Source organism: Nipponia nippon, unplaced genomic scaffold, assembly GCF_047370975.1.
Source record: "Nipponia nippon isolate SJK-2023a ecotype South Korea unplaced genomic scaffold, ASM4737097v1 scaffold_44, whole genome shotgun sequence".
NCBI lineage: Eukaryota > Metazoa > Chordata > Aves > Pelecaniformes > Threskiornithidae > Nipponia > Nipponia nippon.
Window position 1 is genome coordinate 195,790 of NW_028262363.1, and position 22,097 is coordinate 217,886.

At 69.6% G+C, this 22,097-nt stretch overlaps 2 protein-coding genes across 2 annotated transcripts; both read right to left on the bottom strand.

Moving 5' to 3' along the window:
• Positions 1 to 416: 416 nt before the first annotated feature.
• On the bottom strand, positions 417 to 14,487 carry GRIK5 (glutamate ionotropic receptor kainate type subunit 5). Its single transcript, XM_087778517.1, has 21 exons — positions 14,465 to 14,487; positions 11,843 to 11,975; positions 11,046 to 11,210; positions 10,279 to 10,376; positions 10,045 to 10,210; positions 8,971 to 9,149; positions 8,495 to 8,548; positions 7,927 to 8,088; positions 6,734 to 6,886; positions 6,142 to 6,246; positions 5,804 to 5,911; positions 4,829 to 5,023; positions 3,973 to 4,086; positions 3,776 to 3,885; positions 3,007 to 3,180; positions 2,751 to 2,916; positions 2,080 to 2,305; positions 1,869 to 1,997; positions 1,648 to 1,769; positions 997 to 1,462; positions 417 to 454 (listed from the first exon to the last, which is right to left on the bottom strand). Exons 2-21 carry the CDS (start codon positions 11,925 to 11,927, stop codon positions 417 to 419), a joined length of 3,015 nt encoding a protein of 1,004 aa, XP_087634643.1. The 5' UTR covers positions 11,928 to 11,975; positions 14,465 to 14,487.
• A 1,829-nt stretch (positions 14,488 to 16,316) lies between these two features.
• ZNF574 (zinc finger protein 574) lies at positions 16,317 to 18,950 on the bottom strand. The gene has a single exon (XM_087778605.1). It carries the CDS (start codon positions 18,876 to 18,878, stop codon positions 16,332 to 16,334), a length of 2,547 nt encoding a protein of 848 aa, XP_087634731.1. The 5' UTR covers positions 18,879 to 18,950; the 3' UTR covers positions 16,317 to 16,331.
• Between the last annotated feature and the right edge of the window lie 3,147 nt (positions 18,951 to 22,097).

The window sequence follows — 22,097 nt, forward strand, 5'->3', positions numbered from 1 at the left end:
CCCCCAAAATTAGGGACCCCCCCCAAATTAGGGACCCCCACAAAATTAGGGACCCCCCCCCGAATAGGGACCCCCCTCGGGATGGGGGGGACCTCGTGGGGGTGGGGGGAGCCCCCCCCCCCGGGATGAGGGGACACCCCCCCCCCGGGATGGGGGGGGTTCCTGGGGCGGGGGGGGGGTTGGGGGGGGTTGGGGGGTTCCCCCTCCAGAGCATCCCGATGCCGCCGGTGTCCCCGGTGACGTCATGTCTGGTTGCTATGGCAACCATCGACCGGCCGCGGGTCCTGGACCAAAAGGGGGGGGGGGGGGACCGTGACCTTGCGGGGTCCCGGGGGGTGGGGGGGCTCGGTCCCCCTGCACCCCCCCCTTATCTGCATCCCTTTGAACCCGCCGCTCATTTGCATCCCATTTGCATCTCATTTGCGCCCCCTGGCGGCGGAGCCGCCGCGTTTCCCTGGGCCGGGGGGGGGGGGAACTGGGAGGGAACTGGGAGGGAACTGGGGGGGACTGGGAGGGACTGGGGGGGGGCTGGCGGTCGCAGACGATCGTGCGCCTCTTCCGTAAAAGTCCGGCTGGGTTTTTATTGGGGGGCGGCGGTGACGTCACCCCCGAAAACGAGGAAGGGAAAAAAAAAACCCAAACAAACCAAAAACCAACCGAAAACCGCCCCAAAAACGGAAGAAAAAGGGGAAAAAACCCAAAAAAACCCAACAAAAAAAGAAAAGGAAAAATGAATAATAATAATAACAACGCCCCCCCCGCCGGCGCCCCCCCCCCCGCCTCTCCGTGGCCCCCCCGCGGCTGCTCCGTGCGGGGGGGGGGTCCGTCCTCCGTGGCCCCCCCGCAGTGCTGGGGGGAGGGGGGGTGTGTCCCCCAAATCCTTCCAGGCACGGCATGGGTGGGGGTCCCCATCCCCCTGGCAGGGCGGGGGGGGCAGCGTCCCCCCCCCCCCGGGAAGGCACAGCGCAGTTTTTTGGGGGGGGGGGGGGGGGTTACAGTGGGGTTTTGGGGGGTGCTGAGTCCGGAGGGGGGTGTCTTTTATTGGGGGGGGGGGGGGGGTCCCGGTCCCCCTCCCCAAATGTCCTGGCATACGCACGGCGTACAAGGAGGGGGGGGTCACTCCTGTTGGCGGGGCCCCCCTCGGGGGGGGCGGCGGGGGGGGTCCCCCTCGGGGGGGCGGGGGGGCCGCCCGCAGCGCCTGGATGCGGCGACACTCGGGGCAGACGCGGACGTGGGTGCAAGGAGGGGGGGGGGCTCCCCCCGACCCCCCCCCGGCTTCGGTGGCGGGTGTCCCCGAGTAGAGTTTGCCGTTACTGAAGCGCATCTCCCGCAGGGAGGGGCCGCCCCCCCCCGCTCCCCCCCCGCTCCGCGCCGGGGGTCTTCGGCGTCGACGGGCCCGCGCCGGTTTGCGGCAGGAGACGGCGTGACGGAGCTCCCGGAGCATCTCGGTGCAGAGCGAGATCTGGGGGGGGGGGGGGGGGATCAGCCGGGCGCCTGGGTCCCCCCCCGTGCCCCCCACCCCATCCCATCTAGCCCCGGACGCCTGGGTTCTCCCCCCTCCGCCCAACCCGGACCCCCCACCCGCGGTGTCCGTGTGTGTCCCCCCCCCGCCGTCCGCGGACGCCTGGGTTCCCCCCCCGCCCTGACCTCCTCGGTCTCGGCCGAACGCCGCGTGGACCAGACGAACTCCATGACGGCCACGAAGATGGCGACGATGAGGCCGCAGACGAGGACCACGAAGATGCCCCCGATGTTCTCCATGCCCAACCCTGGAGGAGACCCATGGGGGGGGGGGCGGGGTTCAGAGGGTGTCGTTTCCCCCCCCCCCGCCCCGGACGCCTGGGTCCCCCCGAGGGCTGGCTTCAGACCTTTGGCTCGGTGGTCCTCCTCCTTGGGGCAGTGTCCCCCTTCCCACCATTTTCTCTTGAGGATTTCCAGCCGGTTGTTCTCCTGCAGCTGCAGGATGGCCAAGGTGATCTCGTCCCGAAAGGGCGAGCCTGGAGGGGGACAGGAGATGGGGTTCCACCAGGCTTGGGCCACCCCCTCGCCCCCCCAGCCCGCCCCGGCGTCCCCCCGTACCCAGAGGCATGCCGATGCCGTAGCCCTTGGTGTCCAGCAGCCCCCCGATCTGGGTGAGGTTGCAGTTGTGCCGGCGGTGGTACTCGTTCATGGTGGACTCCAGCAGGAAGGCGTACTTGGAGTTCAAGACCCGGGCGATGCCTTCCTCCGTGCTCTTGACGAAGACGCTGGGCTGCTTCGACTGCATGTAGTTCCACATCCGCTGGTAGGTCTGGTACCGCGAGTTCTGGGGACGGGGGGAGACGGGCATGGAGGGGCCGGCGGGGACTGGGGCCAGTTGGCCTGCGTTGAGTTGGGTTGGGCTGCACTGGGGTGGACTGGGAAGGGGTGGTTTGCTTTGTTGGGTTGGCTTAGCTTGATCCAGATTGGCTTGGTTGGGTTGGGTTGACCCAGGTTGGGTTGGCTTGGGTTGGGTTGAATTGGGTTGGGTTGAGTTGAGTTGGGTTGAGTTGGTTGGGTTGGGTTGAGTTGGGTTGGGTTGCATTGGGTTCAACCAGGTTGAGTTGGGTTGAGTTGAGTTGGGTTGAGCCAGGTTGAGTTGGGTTGAGTGGGGTTGGGCTGAGCCAGGTTGAGTTGGGTTGGGTTGGGTGTGGGCAGCAGGATTCATGGATGCACCGTGCCCCACCTTGCTCCTGTCCCTCACAGAGGCTCCCCCAGGGCTGGGACCTCACCTGGAAGAAGGTCATGGTGGAGCCGGCGTGGATGGTGCCGTACTCGATGTTGGTCTGGTCAGCCAAGTCATCGGCCGACTCGATGGGCACCTCCATCCGCTGCACAGTGAGGAAGGCCGCCAGGTTGGCCGTGTAGGAGGAGATGATGATGAGGGTGAAGGCCCACCTGGAGGAACGGCCCCGGGGGGGGGGTCAGCGGGGGCTCTCCGAGGCTGGACCCCCCGTGGCCGCCCTGATGGCCGCCCCCGGGTCTCACCAGACCCCGCTGACGCAGCGGGTGGAGAGGGCGCGGGGCATGATCTCGGAGCCCTGCTGCATGAAGCCCCCCACGGGGAACCAGAGGCTGTTGCCCAGGGTGTACTGGTTCTCCAGGAGGTTGTGCCGCTCCCGCAGGCAGGGGTGGGGGTTGTACCACTCGTAGGGGCTCAGCCTGGCGGCGGGGGGCACTGTCAGGGTCACCCCCCGGCCTCCACCCCCCTTCCGAGCCCCGCAGACCCCACAGGGTCCCCCAGGATCTCCCTGCACCCCCAAAACCCAGCAGTGACCCCCCAGCACCTCCCTGCACCCCCAAAACCCATCAGAGATCCCACAGGGTCCCCCAGCACCTCCCTGCACCCCCAAAACCCAGCAGTGACCCCACAGGGTCCCCCAGCACCTCCCTGCACCCCCAAAACCCATCAGAGATCCCACAGGGTCCCCCAGCACCTCCCTGCACCCCCAAAACCCAGCAGTGACCCCACAGGGTCCCCCAGCACCTCCCTGCACCCCCAAAACCCATCAGAGATCCCACAGGGTCCCCCAGCACCTCCCTGCACCCCCAAAACCCAGCAGTGACCCCACAGGTGCCCCCCTAACCCTGGATTTTGGGTACCCACGGGGTCAGGGAGAATTGGGAGCGCCCCTGGGGTCTGGTGGGGGTGGATTTTGGGTGGGGGTACCCCAAGGGTCTTGGGAGGGTTATTTTGGGGTGACTCTTTGGGTGCCCCCCTGGACCTGGGGGTGTATTTTGGGGTGTCGCCCCTCACCGCGCGGCCAGGAAGAGGACGCAGCTGACGGCCAGGTAGGCGAGGAGCATGAAGAGCCAGACGGCCGGCGAGAAGGGGTCTAGGAAGGAGAAATACCCCGGCTTGCGGCCCTGCGGGGACACGGCGTGAGACCCCCGCGGTGGCACCGAGCCCCCCAGCCCCGCTGGGGTCCCCCCGGCCCCGGGACCCCCCCGTACCATGTGGACCCGGTAGAGGATGCTGATCCCCAGCGTCATGAAGGGCTTGGAGAAGTCGATCACCTTCTCCCGCTCCGCCGTGATGGTGAAGGCGGCCACCGCCAGGTCGGCTTTCTGGGGGGGGGGGACACCCCGGGGGGGTGTCAGGTGGCGTCGGCTCCCCTGGGACACCCCAACAACCCCCCAGGGATACAGAGCCCCCCCAAACCCCTCTAGGATGCCCTTGGGCATCTCCACACCCCAGAACCTCCATAGGATGCCCCAGGACACCCCCGTACCCCAAAACCCCCCAGAGGCTGCTCCTCAACACTCCTGCACCCCAAAGCCCCCCATAACCTCCCCCGGGACATCCCCAAGCCCCCATAGGGTGCCCTGGGGCATCACCATACCCCAACCCCCCCCTAAGCTGCACTTGGACTCCTCAATACCACCCATAACCTGCCCCAGGACACCCCTGTACCCCAAAACCCCCCGTAAGTTGCCCCAGGACACCCCAATACCCCCAAACCCCCCATAATCTGCCCTTGGACACCCCAAACCTCCCATAACCTGCCCCAAGGCACCCCCAAACCCCCCAAAAGTTGCTCCAGGACACCCCAATACCCCCAAACCCCCCATTGGTTGCCTCAGGACACCCCCAAACCCCCCATAAGCTGCCCCAGGACCCCCCAAACTCTAAAACCCCCCCAAACCCTAACACCCCCATTGGTTGCCCCAGGACACCCCCAAGCCCCCCATAAGTTGCCCCAGGACCCCCCAAACCCTAAAATCCCCCATTGGTTGCCCCAGGACACCCCGAAGCTCCCCATAAGCTGCCCCAGGACCCCCCCAAGTCCCCGCAGGCTGCCCCGCGTACCCGGTTGATGAGCTCGCCCACCATGCCGGTCCAGGAGCCGTTGGGCTCGGGCGCCCCGTAGAGCCCGTCCTCCACCAGCTTGATGTGGAAGCGGAACTTGAGGAGCCCCGCCAGCTCCTGCAGCATGTCCACGCAGAAGCCCTCGTAGCGCTCGGGGCCGCCCGCGCCCCCCACCCGCATCACGTAGGGGTTCTCCTGCGGGATGGCGGGGGGACAGGGTGGCGTCAGGGTGGGGAAGGCGGCTGGACGGCAACGGAGAACCCGAGGGGGAACCCAACGGAGGTCTCGATGGGACCTCAAAGGAGATCCCAATGGGGATGCTCCAATGGGACTCTAAGTGGAGACCCCAAGGAGATGGCAATGGAGGTTCCAATGGGGATACTCCAACGGGAACCCAAGGGGACCCCAATGGAGACCCCAATGGGACCCCAAGGGGATGGTGATGGAGATCCCAATGGGGATACCCCAACAGGAACCCAAGGGGACCCCAGATGGAGACCCCAATGGGACCCCAAGGGGATGGTGATGGAGATCCCAATGGGGATACCCCAACGGGAACCCAAGGGGACCCCAATGGAGACCCCAAGGAGATGGCAATGGAGGTTCCAATGGGGATACTCCAACGGGAACCCAAGGGGACCCCAAATGGAGACCCCAATGGAGACCCCAAGGAGATGGCAATGGAGATCCCAATGGGGACACCCCAACAGGAACCCAAGGGGACCCCAGATGGAGACATCCCAGGAGGACCCCAAAGAGGAGCACAGCAGGACCCCAAAGAGGACCCCCCCAATGAAGATTCCCAATGGGACACCCCAGTGGGACCCTAAATAGAGACCCTGGGGGGGCCCCAGAGCCCCAGCGGGGACAGCGGGGACACCCCGGGGCAGACAGCAGGACCCCCCCATGGGGACCCCCAGGGGACCCCCCAGGGACCCCCCCAGTGGGGTTCCCTCCCCACCCCGTCCCGCTCACCAGGATGGTGGTGATGATGAGGGTCTTGTTGGCCAAGCTGTCGGAGGCGTTGATGGCCAAGGTGGTGGCGTTCATGGCCAGCGTCCGGTTGGAGTACCACACGCCCACCTGGGGGGCACAGCGCCGGGGTGGGGGGCACGGCACGGGGCCGGGGGGCACGGGGCCGGGATGGGGGGCACGGCATGGAGATGGGGGGCACAGGGCCAGGCCGGGGGGCACGGGGCTCCCCAGGGTGCAGTACTGGGGCACGATGTGGGGCACCATGCATGGCGCAGCCTGTGGGTTGCAATGCGTGGGGCAGGCGTGGGGCGGGCGTGGGGCAGGCGTGGGGCGCTCACCTCGCGGTGCCCGTCGCGCCCCTTCTCCAGCACGTGGAGGGTGTAGTTCGTCCGCTGCCCTTTGCTGTTGAACTCCACTCGCCCCGTCAGCCCGTCGTACTCCACCTGGGGGGACACGGGGGGACACGGACCCCCAGAAGACTGAGACTCCCCCCAAAAAAAAACTTTGGGGACCCCCCCCAGGAGACTGAGAGGGTTTGGGGGACCCCAGGAGGCTTTGGGGTCATTTAGGAATATTTCAGGACCCCCAGGAGATTCCAGGACCCCCAGGAGGGTTTTGGGGTCCCCCAGGAGAGGTTTGGACCCTCCCAGGACCCTTGAGGACCCCCAGGAGGGTTTTGGGGTCCCCATGGACCTTTTGGGGTCCTCCAGGTGGGTTTTGGGGTCTTCCAGGGCCCCCTGAGGACCCCCAGGAGAGTTTTGGGGTCCCCATGGACCTTTTGAGGTCCTCCAGGAGGGTTTTGGGGTCCTCCAGGTCCCCTGGAGGACCCCCAGGAGGGTTTTGGGCTCCCCAGGAGGGTTCTGGGGGGTCCCCCAGCAGCTCAGCCCTCCCCAGCGTTTTGGGGCCCCCCCGGTTTTGGGGTCCCCTCACCATGCGGAGGTAGTTCATGAGGCTGGTGCCGTGGGGCCAGATGCTGGGGGAGGCGCAGGCCAGCGGCCGCCCCCCGATCTCCTGGCTGCGGTTCAGCTCCCGCACGGCCCCCACCACCACGTGCACCGCGTCGAAGAGCAGCGCCGCCGACAGCTGGGGGGACACGGAGACATCGGGGGGACGGGGGGACATGGGAGGGGATGGGGGGACATGGGGACATCGGGGGGACATGGGGACATTGGGGGGACAGGGGGACATGGGGACATGGGGGGACAGGGGGACATTGGGGGGACAGGGGGACATGGGAGGGACAGGGGGACATGGGGACATGGGGGGATGGGGGGACAAGGGGACATGGGAGGGACAGGGGGACAGGGGGACATCGGGGGGACATGGGGACATGGGGACATTGGGGGGACAACGGGACATGGGGACACGGGGGGACATGGGGACATTGGGGGGACAGGGGGACATGGGGACACGGGGGGACATGGGGACATTGGGGGGACAGGGGGACATGGTGGGAACGACACAGGGACGGGGACAGGGATGGGGACAGGGTGAGCCCCTGCGCCCCCAAACCAGCCCCGGGCATTGGCTCGGGGGGGTCTGGGGTCCCCCAAAGTCCAGGGACACCAAGGGGGTTTGGGGAGACCCCCCCGGGGTGTCGGGGTCCCCGCTGCCCCCAGGACCCCCCAGCTCCCCCAGGCGCTTGGGTCCCCCCAAGGCTTTGGGTTCCTCCTTGGGGTTTTGGGTCCCTCCCAAGTTTTGGGTTCCCCCCACCCCGGTTCTTGGGGTCCCCCTTGGTGTTTTGGGGTCCCCTCTGCCCCCAGGACCCCCCAGCTCCCCCAGGCGCTTGGGTTCCCTCAAGGCTTTGGGTTCCTCCTTGGGATTTTGAGTCCCCCCAGGGTTTTGGGTCCCCCCCAAAGTTTTGGGTTCCTCCAAGTTTTTTGGGGTCCCCACCCGGGTTTTTGGGTTCCCCCCAAGTTTTGAGGACCCCCCCCTGGGATTTTGGGGTCCCCGCTGCCCCCAGGAGCCCCCAGCTCCCCCAGGTGCTTGGGTTCCTCCCAGATGCTTGGGTTCCCCCAAGGCTTTGGGTTCCTCCTTGGGGTTTTGGGTCCCTCCCAGGTTTTGGGTTCCCCCCACCCCGGTTTTTGGGGTGTCCCCCCCCGGGTTTTGGGGTGCCCCCTCACCGCGGGGCCGGGGTAGGGGCTGAGCTCGCAGTTCTCGCGCCAGGACATGTTGAGGCTGCGGACGAACTCCAGGTAGAAGGGGTGGGAGGTGTTGAACATGGAGAAGCCCAGGACGGTGGAGGGGGCGTCCGCCAGCGCGTCCAGCCGCAGCAGCGGGAAGTCCTGGGGGTCCCGGGGTCATGGGGGTCATGGGGGGTCATGGGGGGTCATGGGGGGGCTTGGGGGTCATGGGGGGCCATGGGGGTCATGGGGGGTCTTGGGGCAGCTTGGGGGTCTTGGGGGTCATGCGGGGTCGTGGGGGTCATGGGGGGTCATGGGGGGGCTTGGGGGGCATGGAGGTCATGGGGGGTCTTGGGGGGGCTTGGGGGGCATGGGGGTCATGGGGGGTCTTGGGGGGTCTTGGGGGGTCTTGGGGTATCATGAGGGGTCTTGGGGGGTCATGGGGGGTGTTGGTGAGTCATGGGGGGTCATGGGGGGTCTTGGGGGTCTTGGGGGGTCATGAGGGGTCATGGGGAGGTCAGGGGGGTCAGGGGGGATCTTGGGGGTCTTGGGGGGGGTCTTGGCTCACCATGGTGGTCAGGATGTACTTGTAGAAAGACGACGTCATGCCCAGCTCCGAGGCCTGGGGAGGGGGGAGAGGGTGGCTCTGCCCCACGGCGGCCCAGCCCCACGGCGCCAGCTCCCCCCATGGTGCCCAGCCCCACCACGTGAGCTCCCCATGGTGTCCTCCAAGCAAGACCCCCCCCCAAGCCCCCAGCCCCATGGCGCAAGACCCCCCAGGCCCCCAGCCCCACAGCCCCCAGCCCCATGGCTCCCAGCCCTCCGAGCCCCCAGCCCCATGGCACAAGCCCTCCCAAGCCCCCAGACCCCTAAGCTCCCTATGGTGTCCTACCCCATGGTGCAAGACCCGCCAAGCCCCCAGCCCCATGGCCCCCAGCCCCCCAAATCCCATGGCCCCCAGCCCCCAAGCCCCCCAAGCCCCCAGCCCCATGGCCCCCAGCCCCCCGCCCCACGGCCCCCAGCCCCCCCAGCCCCCAGCCCCACCTTGCTGAGGACGAGGTGGGAGACGGAGGCGTTGGCGTCGATGATGATGGTGGTGATCTTGTCGTCGCGGATCTCCTTCAGCAGCGGGGTGGGGTCCTGCGCCTCGTCCAGCATCCGCACCGAGAGGGTCTCGCGGGAGATGAGGAACTGCCGCACCAGCTCCTCCAGCCGCAGCAGGCCTGGGGGGCGAGGGGGGCGCCCATGGGTGCCGCGGGGACCCCCGGGGCGGCCGCGCGACCCCGACCCACGGCGCGGCCCTCGCGGCCCCTGGCGTCGGCCCTGTGCCCGCGCCCATCCTGGGGACCCCCGTGCCCGCCCTGTGCCCCCATCGCCGCCCCTGTGCCCCCCATCCCGGCACCCTCTGTGCCCCCCTGCATCCCTCCTGCCCCCTCCCCATGGCTGGTACCCCCTCCCCATGGCTGGCACCCCCTCCCCACACCCTGGCACCCCCTCCCCACATCATGGTACCCCCTCCCCATGGCTGGCACCCCCTCCCCACACCCTGGCACCCCCTCCCCACATCATGGTACCCCCTCCCCATGGCTGGCACCCCCTCCCCACACCCTGGCACCCCCTCCCCACATCACGGTACCCCCTCCCCACACCCTGGTACCCCCTCCCCATGGCTGGCACCCCCTCCCCACACCCTGGTACCCCCTCCCCATGGCTGGCACCCCCTCCCCACATCACGGTACCCCCTCCCCATGGCTGGCACCCCCTCCCCACATCACGGTACCCCCTCCCCACACCCTGGCACCCCCTCCCCACATCATGGTACCCCCTCCCCATGGCTGGCACCCCCTCCCCACATCACGGTACCCCCTCCCCACACCCTGGCACCCCCTCCCCACATCATGTACCCCCTCCCCATGTCCTGCATCCCCCTCCCCATGTCCTGCATCCCCATCCCTGTGCCCTGCATCCCCTCCCCATGGCTGGCACCACCTCCCCATGGCTGGCACCACCTCCCCACATCATGGTACCCCATCCCCATGCCCTGCGTCCCCATCCCTGTGCCCTGCATCCCCCTCCCCGCGCCCTGGCACCCCCTCCCCGCGGCCCGCGCCCCCCTACACTCGGCCTTGGCGCAGATGAGGGAGGCAGCGGGGTAGCGGAAGCTGCGCAGGATGTGGCCCAGGGCCAGGCTCACGTCCTCGTTGCTGGGGTAGAGGCTGACGGCGGCGAAGCGCAGGTATTGGAGCCGGGGGGTCTCCTCGGGGCCCACCTTGATGTGGGGGATCTGGGGGGGCTCCGTCAGGCGGGGGGGCGGGGGGCTGGGGGGACGGGGACCCCCGGGACCCCCCTCACCTCCTTCTCCCCGCAGATGTGGCTGACGGTGGAGGCGGCGGCGGGGCTGGAGGCCGGGCCCAGCACCGAGACGACACCTTTGGGTAGGATCTGGCACACTGCGGGGGGGAGCATGGGTGCACGGGGCCTCGCACGCGCGCACGGGGCCTCGCACACCCGCGCGTCGCGCGTGCACCTGGCGCCTGGCAGCGCCTCGCACGCCCCAAGCGCTGAAACGCAGCGGCTCGCGTGCCGCGCGCGCTCTCGTGCGTGGCCTTGCACGCCGTGCGTGCTCCTGTGCGCGGCCTAAAACACCACGCGCCCTCGTGCACGGCCTCACTCACCGTGCGCGCTCTCGTGCACGGCCTCGCACACCACATATGCTCTCGTGCGTGGCCTTGCACACTGTACCCACCCTCGTGCACCGCCTTGCACACCGCGCACGCTCTCGCGCACGGCCTCACATGCCGCACATGCTCTCGTGCATGGCCTTGCACACCATGGACGTCCTTGTGCATGGCCTTGCACACACGTGCCCTCACGTGCTGCACATGCTCTCGTGCATGGCCTTGCACACCACATATGCTCTTGTGCACGGCCTTGCACACCGTGCACGCTCTCGTGCATGGCCTCACATGCTGCGCCCGCTCTCGTGCACGGCCTCGCACACCACGCACGCGCTCGTGCATGGCCTCACACGCCGTGCACGCTCTCGTGCACGGCCTCGCACACCACGCACGCGCTCGTGCACGGCCTCGGCCGCCTCCCGCGCCGCCGCGGGCACTCACTGGTGTCGGTGGTCTCGTACTGGCTGTCGCGCTGCAGCTCAAAGATGTCGACCTCCAGGCGGGCGCGGGCGGGGGCCCCCAGGATGCCGTTGACGTGCTCCCGCGCCAGCGCCAGCGCCAGCCGCTCCCCCCGCCCGCAGCCCGACCGCTCGTCCAGGATGGCGGCTGGGGGCGCGACGGGGGGGGTGGCACCGGACCCCCGCCATGGCCCCCGTGGCCCCCCAGAGCCCCCCGTGTCCTCGTGTGACCCTGCTGTGTCCCCCCATGCCCTTGTGCTCCCATGTCCCCCTATAGCCCCCCATGTCCCCTATGTCCCCATACCCCATGTCCCCCTATAGCCCCCCATGTCCCCTATGACCCCATACCCCCATGTCCCCCTATAGCCCCCTATAGCCCCCCATACCCCCATGTCCCCATACCCCCATGTCCCCCTATAGCCCCCTATAGCCCCCCATACCCCCATGTCCCCCTATAGCCCCCTATAGCCCCCCATACCCCCATGTCCCCATACCCCATGTCCCCATATATCCCCCATACCCCCGTGTCCCCCTATAGCCCCCCATGTCCCCCATGTCCCCATACACCCCCCACCCCCAATGTCCCTGTATATCCCCCCGCGTCCCCTATGCCTTATGTCCCCCCGTACCCCCCATGGCCCCCCATGTCCCCATGCCCCCCATGCCCCCTGTAAGCCCCCATGTCCCCACGCCCCCCCATGTCCCCCATGTCCCCATGCCCCCATGCCCCCTATAAGCCCCCATGTCCCCCGTGTCCCCCCGTGTCCCCCCGTCCCTCACCCATGCGGAGGGAGGCGAGGCCCTGGCGGCTCCGGGGGGCGAAGGCGGCCACCAGCAGCAGCAGGACCGCGGGCGACGCCGGCATCTTCCCCCGCTCCTCATGGAGAAGGTCGGCCGCGGCCACGCTCGCCGCCTGCGCCCACCGCTCAGCGGGGACCCCGGAGCCCCCCGAGACCCCCCCCGGAGCCCCCCGGCACCCTGGGACCCCCCTGTGCCCCTGGGAGCCCTCCTGAACCCCCGGGACCCCCCCCCATGCACCCCTCGGACCCCTCTGCACCCCTTGGACCCCTCTGTGCCCCTGGGAGCCCTCCTGCACCCCTGGGACCCCTCTGCACTCCTGGGACCCCTCTGCACCCCCGGGACCCCTCTGCACTCCTGGGACCCCTCTGCACCCCCGGGACCCCTCTGCAACCCTGGGACCCCTCTGCAACCCTGGGAGCCCCCATGAGCGCCTGGGACCCCCCTGGGACCCCCCTGAACCCCTGGGACCCCTCTGCACCCCCGGGACCCCTCTGCACCCCTGGGACCCCTCTGCACCCCCGGGACCCCTCTGCAACCCTGGGACCCCTCTGCAACCCCGGGACCCCTCTGCACCCCCGGGACCCCTCTGCAACCCTGGGAGCCCCCATGAGCGCCTGGGACCCCCCTGGGACCCCCCTGAACCCCTGGGACCCCTCTGCACCCCCCCTGCACCCCTGGGACCCCCCCATGAGCCCCTGGGACCCCTCTGCACCCCCGGGACCCCTCTTGAACCCCTGCGACCCCCCCATGAACCCCTGGGACACCCCCCCACCCTTGGGACCCTATTGCACCCCCAGACCCCCCTCTGCACCCCCGGGACGCCCCCCATGCACCCCTGGGACCCCTCTTGAACCCCTGCCCCCCCCCCCGGGACCCCCCCCCCTGCACCCCTGGGACCCCCCCTGCACCTCTGAGACCCCCCGAGACCCCAGGGACCTCCAAAGCCCCCCGCTCTCCAGGGACCCCCGCCCCCCCCCCAGGGTGCCCCCCCAAGTGCCCCGGGACCCCCCCATGCCCCCCCGGCCCCGATCCCAAGGGATCGGGGGTCCCAGGGAATTAGGGGGTCCCGGGGCACTTGGGGGGGTCCTGGAGCATCGGGGGGAGGGTCCTCAATATGGGGGGGTCCGAGGCACCGGGGGGGGGGTCCTCCCTTCATAGGAGGGGTGCTGGGGCACTGGGGGGGGGTGTCCCGCTCTATGGGGGGTCCCGGGTCATTGGGGGGGGTCCCGGGGCACGCGGGGGGTTCCAAGGGTACGGGGGGTCCCGGGTCATTGGGGGGGTCCCGGGGCACGGGGGGGGTCCCGGGAGGGGGTCCCGGGGGGGGGGGTCTCGCAGCCCCATTCATGCCCCGGGCAGCTGCCCCGTGTCCCGGTAACCGTTGCCAGGCAACGGGATTCGGCTCCCGAGGATGCTGCTGTTGCCAGGCAACGGCGGGGGGGGGGAAGGGGGGAGAGGGGGACGGGGGCCGCCCCCTCCCCCACCCGCCGGCCCTTTCCCCGGCCCACGGGGCCGCCCCTCCCCCCCGGGACCCTCCCCCCCAATTTGGGGTCCCCCCGCCTGTCCCCTCCCCTCCCCCCCCAATTGGGGACCCTCCCCGTGCGCTGCCCCCCCCCAGGCCCTGCCTGGGGCCCCCCCCCAAATCGGGGGGGGGCCCCAAGGCCCTTCCCCCCCCCCCCCCTTCGGGGCCGGGGCCCCCCCAAAGCGGGGGGGGGGGGGGAGATGGGGGCCGGGGGGGGGGGGCGGACAGACGGACGGACGGGGATGAGGGAGGGATGGCGGAGGGAGAGACGGACGGACGGACGGGGGGGATGATGGAGGGAAGGATGGACGGACAGACGGACAGAGGGCCGGGGGGATGATGGCGGGGCGGACGGACGGGGGGATGGCGGAGGGACAGACGGACGCGGGGCGGGCGGGGGGGATGATGGCGGGGCGGACGGACGGGGGGATGGCGGAGGGACAGACGGACGGCGGGATGCAGGGCTGGAGGCAGGGACGGACAGACGGACACGGCGGCGCGGGATGGAGCCAGGGCGGGGGGGGGGGGCACGGGGGGGGGGGGAACCGGTACCGGGGGCAAATGCGGGGGGGACGACACGGAGACCGGGGATGGGGAGCGGGGACCGGGACCGGGAACCGGGGGTGGGGATGGAAACCGGGAACCGGTACCGGGAGCCGGGGATGGAGACCGGGACCGGGGGTGGATCCCGGTACCGGGAGCCGGGGATGGAGGCCAGCACCGGGAACCGGGATCCGGTACCGGGAACCGGGGATGGGGAGCGGGAACCGGTAACCGGGGCTGGGGCTGGATCCCGCGGATGGATCCCGGTACCGGGAACCGGGTACCGGTACCGGGGATGGGGCTGGATGCCGGGAACGGACCCCCCGGTAACCGGCGCTGGATGCCGGTACCGACCACCGGAGCACCGGTACCGGATCCCGGGGCCCGTTATCGGCGATAAATCCCGACAGCGGCCCGGGGGCTGCGGCGGCGGCGGGGGTGGGGGAAAGGAGGCGCAGACCCGGGTCCCCCCCCCCTCCCGGTCCCCCCATCCCCGGTCCCGTCCCCCGTCCCCCCCCCGGTGCCCCCCCCGTACTCACGACGCGATGCGCGGCCGCCGCAGCCCCCCGGCCCGGGGGGGGGGGGGGGGCCGGTCCGTGTCTCCTCCGCCCGGTGCGGCGGCGGCGGCGGCGGCGGGGGGGGGGGGCGGAGGGGGGAGGGGGGGCGGCGGAGCGGGGGGCAGGGCCCGGCCGGGCCCCCCCGGTCCTCGCTGCACGCGGCTCCGACGGCGGCGAGGGGAGGCGATGGGGGGGGGGGGGGGGGCCGGTCCCGGGGCCCCCCCGGGAAGGTGGGGGGGGCGGGTGCCCGGTGTGCGCCCCCCCTCCCCTCCCGGTACCCCCCACGCCCCCCCGGTGGGTTTGGGGGGTGGGGTCCGTCGTGGGGGGGGGGGGGGCGGCGGGGGCTGCGGCCCCGGGGGTGGGGGAGGGCGGGGTGGGGGTGGGGGGATGGGGGGGGGCGTGGGAGCGTGCGGAGGGGGCGGGGCCGAGGGGAGGGGCGAGGGGGAGGGGCGGAGGGGGAGGGGAGGGGCCGGCCCCACCTGCGGCACTGCTGGGGGGGGGGGGGAAACGGGGCCCCCCGGGGCAAGGACCCCCCGTGGGGCAATAACCCCCCCCCATGGGGCAATAACCCCCCCCCGTGGGGCAATAACCCCCCCCGTGGGGCAATAAGCCCCTCCTTGGAGGCTAATACCCTCCCAGTGGGGCAATAACCCCCCCACGGGGCAATAAGCCCCCCTACCGGGGTAATACCCCCCCAGTGGGGCAATAAACCCCCCCAAGAGGCAATAAACCCCCCCGTGGGGCAATAACACCCCCCCCCGGGGTAGTACCCTCCCCATGGGGCAATAAGCCCCCCCCCCCGTGAGGCAATGACCCCCCCGTGGGGTAATAACCCCCCCCAAGGGGCAATACCCCCCCCCGGGGTAATAACACCCCCCGTGAGGTAATAAATACCCCCCATGAGGCAACAGCCCCCCGTGGGGCAATAACACCCCCCAAGGGGCAATAACCCCCCCATGGGGTAATACCTCCCCCCGCAGTAATACCCCCCATGGGGCAATAACCCCCCCAAGAGGCAAGAACCCCCCCACGGGGCAATAAGACACCCCCCCACCGGGGTAATACCCCCCCCATGGGGCAATGACCCCCCCACAGGGCACCCCCCCCCCCGTGGGGCAGTACTCACCCCTCATGGGGCAACAACTCCCCCAATTAACTGCCCTCCTGCCCCCCCCGGGGGTTACTGCCGCCCCCCCCCGGAGTTTTGCCCCCCTCCCCCAGGTTATTGCCCCCCCTCCCCCCAATAAAGACATTTTGGGTCTGTTTCTCTCTTTTAATTGCATCAGGAATGACCCCCCCCCCCCCGCGGCGATGGCCAACGCCCCCCCGAATGCGGGGGGGGGCACAGCCCTGCTGACCCCCCCCCAAATGGGGGAGCATGGGGGGGGGCGGGGGGGGGCAGGAAGACCCTGCTGCACCCTGGGGACGTCCCGGGGGGGGGGGGACAGGGGGACATCGGCCCCGTGAGCCCCCCGAAATGGGGGTGAGACCCCTCCCGCGGGGAAGGGAGGGGACGTGGGGGTCCCTGGGGGGGGACAGGGGGACCCCAGCCCCCAAAATGGGGGTGAGACCCCCCCAGGGCAGAGCTGGGGGGACGTGGGTGCCCCCAGGGGGGCGACAGGGGAACCCCCAGCCCCCAAAATGGGGGTGAGACCCCCAGGAAAGGGCTGGGACCCCCGGGAACGTCCCCAGGGAGTGAGATGACGTCCCCCCGCCCCCCCATGTCCCCAAAAGGGGGGTGAGACCCCCCCCCCCCCCAGGAAAGCACTGGGGGGACGTGGGTGCCCCCGGGGTGGGGGGGTGGGGTCCTGACAAGGGGGTCACCCGACTCCCCCCGCCCCTCCCCAATTCAGACCCCCCCGCCGGCGACGTCATCCAGCGCCCCCTCCTCGGTAACGACGGCCACTTCGTTTTCGGGGGGCACGGGGTAAATCTCGATGGTCTCCATGATGGCCAAGGCGCTGCCGTAGTCCTGCTTGTCGCCGCCAGCGCCAACGGCGCCGGTAACGGCGCCGGCGACAACGGTGCCGGTCACGGTGCCGGCAGCTGCCTGCGCCTCTGCCAGGACCTCGCGTTCGTGCTGGAGCCGCTGCTGCTGGTGAAGCTTTCGGTGTTTCCAGAGGTTGGAGAAGGATCGGTACGCTTTGCCGCAGGCCTCGCAGCGGTACGGCCGCTCGCCGGTGTGGATGCGGCGGTGCTCGGCCAAGCGGACGGCGATGGCGAAGGCTTTGCCGCACTCCTCGCACTTGAAAGGTTTCTCGCCGGTGTGGAGGCGACGGTGATCCTTCAGGTGGGTGGATTGCCGGAAGGCTTTGCCGCAGTCGGGGCAGGGGTAGGGGCGTTCGCCGGTGTGGATGCGGCGGTGGACTTGGAGGGAGGTTTCGGTGCTGAAAAGCTTCTTGCAGTCGCCGCATTCGAAGCTTTTGGGGCAAGGAGGGCGGCGCGGCGGCGCCGGAGGAGAAACCGGCGGCGCCGGGGGCGCCGGGGGCTCGCCGGGAACGCCGTGGACCCTCTCGTGCGCCCGCAGCCGGGCGGCCGATCCCACCTTCTTGCCGCAAGTGGGGCACTCGAAACGCCGGCTGATTTTGCCGCACTTGTGTTCGCGGAGCTGGAGGGAGGTGACGAACGCGGCGCCGCAACCGGCGCAGACTTGGGGTTGCCGTCCGGCGTGGCTGAGCTGGTGAACCTCCAGAAGTCGCCGGAGGAGGAAAGAACGGCCGCACTGTTGGCATTTGTAGGGATACTCGCCGGTGTGGTGGTACCGGTGCATGAGGAGACGGTAGGGACGGTGGAAACGGACGCCGCACTCCTGGCATTTGTAGGGGTACCGGCGGCTGTGGACGAAAAGGTGTTGCCGGAGGGTGGAGGACTGGGTGAAGCGCTTGTGGCAGACCTCGCACTCGTAGGGCCGCTCGCCGGTGTGCGTCAGGCGGTGCCGCAGGAGGTTGGCCTGGGAGTTGAAGCTCTTGCCGCACTCCTTGCAGTGGAAGGGGCGCTCGCCGGTGTGGGTCAGGAGGTGGTTACGGACGTGGGATTTTTTTTTGAACATTTTGCCGCAAGTGGGGCATTTGTGGCGGCGTTCCAGCCGGTGGACGAAGCGCTGGTGCCGCGCCAGCTGCGGGTGTTTGGAGAAGACTTTGCTGCACATCAGGCAGCGGTAACTGGGACCCGGCGCTTCCCCGACGTCCGAGGAGTAGATGACGGCGAGCGGCACCGCCGTTTCGGCTTGTTGCGGCGTCGGCGGCAGCGTCGGCGCGGCGTCTTCGGGGGCCGGGGGGGTTTCGGGGTGCGGTCGGGCGGTCGGAGGGGTGCCGTGGGTGCGTCGGTGGTAGAGGAATTTGGTCATGTTGACGAAGGCTTTGCCGCAGGGGCAGCGGTGGAGAGGGTTGGGGCAGTGGGTGCGGCGGTGAGCCAAGAGCACGGCTTCGGTGTCGAAGGCCAAACCGCAATCCAGGCAGAGGAAGTGGGATTCGCCGCTGTGGCCCCCCAGGTGTTGCTCCAGGGCCGGGGGGGACGGCAGGACCTTGCTGCAGAGGGGACACTGGAAAGCCCCCAGGCGGTGACAGCGCAGGTGGAGCTGGAGCTGGTGGGCCGTGGAGAAGAGCTGCTCGCACTCGGCGCAACGGTGCTCGGCCGGCCGCCGCGCCGGCGGCGTCACCGGCGTCACCGGCACCGCCGCTGTCGCCTCCTCGGGGTCGTCCTTCAGCTTGTAGCTGTGATCGGCGGCCGCCGGCGTCTCGCTACCGCCGCCGTTGAGCGCCGGGGCGGCCAAATGAGCGGCTTGGTGTTCCAAAAAGTCTTTGGGGGTTTGGAAAAGCTGCAGGCACTCGCCGCACTCGTAGAGGAGGAGCTGCACCGTGCCGCCGCTCTCCGCCCCGGCTTCCTCCTCTTCCTCCTCCTCCGGTTTACGGTAAGAATGTTCCAGATCCACCAAAGCTTGGTTTTGACCTTGACCGACGATCTGGGGAGCGGGAGGATCGGCGCGGTGGCTTTGCCGATGAGCTAACCAAACCTCCTGACTGGTGAAGAGCGCTTTGCACTCCACGCACTCGTAGTGGATCTGCCCGGCGCCGGGTTTGACGGTGGCGGGAGGCTCGGGGTCTTGTCCCAGCAGCTTGATGTGCATCTCCTGGTGTTCCAACAGCTGTCCCGGCGACACCAGGAGCTGCCCGCACTCCAGGCACTGGTACTGGCTGCTTTCCGGCATTGCCAAAGCTTGGTAATCCCCTGCCAAACCTACCAGCTCGTAGTGGTGCTGCTGCTGCTGCTGCTGGGGGCCCAGGTGGTGCTGCTGGTGGAGGAGGGCGTCCTCCAGCGAGGCCGAGAGGTGGCTGCACTCCGAGCAGACGTAGCGGTGCTCCACGTACAGCACCGTCTCCTCCGAGGGCTCCGACATGGCGGAGGCGGCGGCAAGGGGGGAGCGGAAAGAAAGGGGGGAAGCGGGAGTGGGGGGTCTTCATGGGAGGAAAAAAAAAAAAAAAAAAAGGGGTGGGGTGGGGGGAGCGGCGGCGGTGGTGGGAGGGAGCTGGGGGGGAAGGGAAGGGGTTAGAAAGTGGGGTGGGGGCACCCGGAGCCACACCGCCCCCTCCCGCCCCAAATCTGGGGGGTCTCCTGCTACCCCCCAGCCTGCCTGCACCCCACAGGGCCCCCCTCGACCCCCAGGATCCCTTAGAGCCCCCCAGGATCCCCCAGGATCCCTTAGAGCCCCCCAGGATCCCTCAGGATCCCTTAGAGCCCCCCAGGATCCCTCAGAGCCCCCCAGGATCCCTTAGAGCCCCCCAGGATCCCTCAGAGCCCCCCAGGATCCCTTAGAGCCCCCAGGATCCCTCAGGATCCCTTAGAGCCCCCCAGGATCCCTCAGAGCCCCCCAGGATCCCTTAGAGCCCCCCAGGATCCCTCAGGATCCCTTAGAGCCCCCCAGGATCCCTCAGACCCCCCCAGGATCCCTTAGAGCCCCCCAGGATCCCTCAGAGCCCCCCCAGGATCCTTAGAGCCCCCCAGGATCCCTCAGAGCCCCCCCAGGATCCCTTAGAGACCCCCCAGGATCCCTCAGAGCCCCCCCAGGATCCCTTAGAGACCCCCCAGGATCCCTCAGAGCCCCCCCAGGATCCCTCAGAGCCCCCCAGGATCCCTTAGAGACCCCCCAGGATCCCTCAGAGCCCCCCCAGGATCCCTTAGAGACCCCCCAGGATCCCTCAGAGCCCCCCAGGATCCCTTAGAGACCCCCCCAGGATCCCTCAGAGCCCCCCAGGATCCCTTAGAGACCCCCCAGGATCCCTCAGAGCCCCCCAGGATCCCTTAGAGACCCCCCAGGATCCCTCAGAGCCCCCCAGGATCCCTTAGAGACCCCCCAGGATCCCTCAGAGCCCCCCAGGATCCCTTAGAGACCCCCCAGGATCCCTCAGAGCCCCCCAGGATCCCTTAGAGACCCCCCTGGATCCCTCAGAGCCCCCCTGGATCCCTTAGAGCCCCCCAGGATCCCTCAGAGCCCCCCAGGATCCCTTAGAGCCCCCCAGGATCCCTCAGGATCCCTTAGAGCCCCCCAGGATCCCTCAGAGCCCCCCCAGGATCCCTTAGAGCCCCCCAGGATCCCTCAGAGCCCCCCAGGATCCCTTAGAGCCCCCCAGGATCCCTCAGGATCCCTTAGAGCCCCCCAGGATCCCTCAGACCCCCCAGGATCCCTTAGAGCCCCCCAGGATCCCTTAGAGCCCCCCCAGGATCCTTAGAGCCCCCCAGGATCCCTCAGAGCCCCCCCAGGATCCCTTAGAGCCCCCCAGGATCCCTCAGAGCCCCCCAGGATCCCTTAGAGACCCCCCAGGATCCCTTAGAGCCCCCCCAGGATCCCTCAGAGCCCCCCCAGGATCCCTCAGAGCCCCCCTGGATCCCTTAGAGCCCCCCAGGATCCCTTAGAGCCCCCCAGGATCCCCCAGAATCCCTTAGAGCCCCCAGTCCCCACAGATCCACCCCCCAGGGACCCCCGACCCCTTCAGCCCCCTGTGACCCCCCCCCCCCCAGCCCCCCAGGCTCTGTTAGGGTCTCCCTGATCCCCAGGGACACTGGGTGCCCCTCACCCCCCCGACCCCCTCAGGGCCCTGTTTGGCTCCCCCAGACCCCTTTTACCCCCCGAGGACCCCCCCCAGACCCCTGTTACACCCCCCAGACCCTTTTTACACCCCCCAGACCCTTTTTACGCCCCCCGGGACCCCTGCAACACCCCTCAGCCCCCCCCAGACCCCCATTCTCCCCCAGGCCCCCCCAGACCCCTTTTACCCCCCAGGAACCCCCAGACCCCTGTTACCTCCCTCACCCCCCCGACCCCTTTCACCCCCCTCAGGAACCCCCCAAGACCCCTTTTACCCCCCCAGACCCCCATTCCCCCTCAGGAACCCCCAGACCCCTTTTATGCCCCCCAGACACTTTTTGCCCCCCTCAGGACCCCCCAGACCCCTGTTACTCCTCCAGACCCCTTTTACTTTTACCTCCCCCCCGCCCTCCCCCAGACCCCTGTTACCTCCCCCAGACCCTTTGTACCCCCCTCCGGACCCCCCTAGACCCCTGTTACCCTCCTCAGCCCCCCATTCCCCCTCAAGACCCCCCCAGACCCCTGTCACACTCCTCAGGACCCCTCAAACCCCTGTTACCCCCCAGGACTCCCCCAGACCCCTTTTAGCTGCCTCAGGACCCCCCCAGACCCCTGTTACCCCCCCAGACCCCTTTTACCCCCCTCAGGACCCCCCAGACCCCTGTTACCCCCCTCACGACCCCCCAGACGCCCGTTACCCCCCCGTTACCCCCTCAGGACCCCCCAGACCCCCGTTACCCCCCCGTTACCCCCCTCACGAGCCCCCAGACCCCCGTTACCCCCCTCAGGACCCCCCAGACCCCTGTTACCCCCCTGTTACCCCCTCCAGACCCCTGTAACCCCCCTCAGGACCCCCCAGACCCCCGTTACCCCCCTCACGACCCCCCAGACCCCCGTTACCCCCCTCAGGACCACCCAGACCGCCGTTACCCCCCGTTACCCCCCTCACGACCCCCCAGACCCCCGTTACCCCCCGTTACCCCCCTCAGGATCCCCCAGACCCCTGTTACCCCCCCAGGACTCCCCCAGACCCCTTTTAGCTGCCTCAGGACCCCCCCCCCAGACCCCTGTTACCCCCCCAGACCCCTTTTACCCCCCTCAGGACCCCCCAGACCCCTGTTACCCCCCTCACGACCCCCCAGACGCCCGTTACCCCCCGTTACCCCCCTCAGGACCCCCCAGACCCCCGTTACCCCCCGTTACCCCCCTCACGAGCCCCCAGACCCCCGTTACCCCCCCGTTACCCCCCTCACGAGCCCCCAGACCCCCGTTACCCCCCTCAGGACCCCCCAGACCCCTGTTACCCCCCTGTTACCCCCTCCAGACCCCTGTAACCCCCCTCAGGACCCCCCAGACCCCCGTTACCCCCCTCACGACCCCCCAGACCCCCGTTACCCCCCTCAGGACCACCCAGACCGCCGTTACCCCCCGTTACCCCCCTCACGACCCCCCAGACCCCCGTTACCCCCCGTTACCCCCCTCAGGATCCCCCAGACCCCTGTTACCCCCCCGTTACCCCCCTCAGGATCCCCC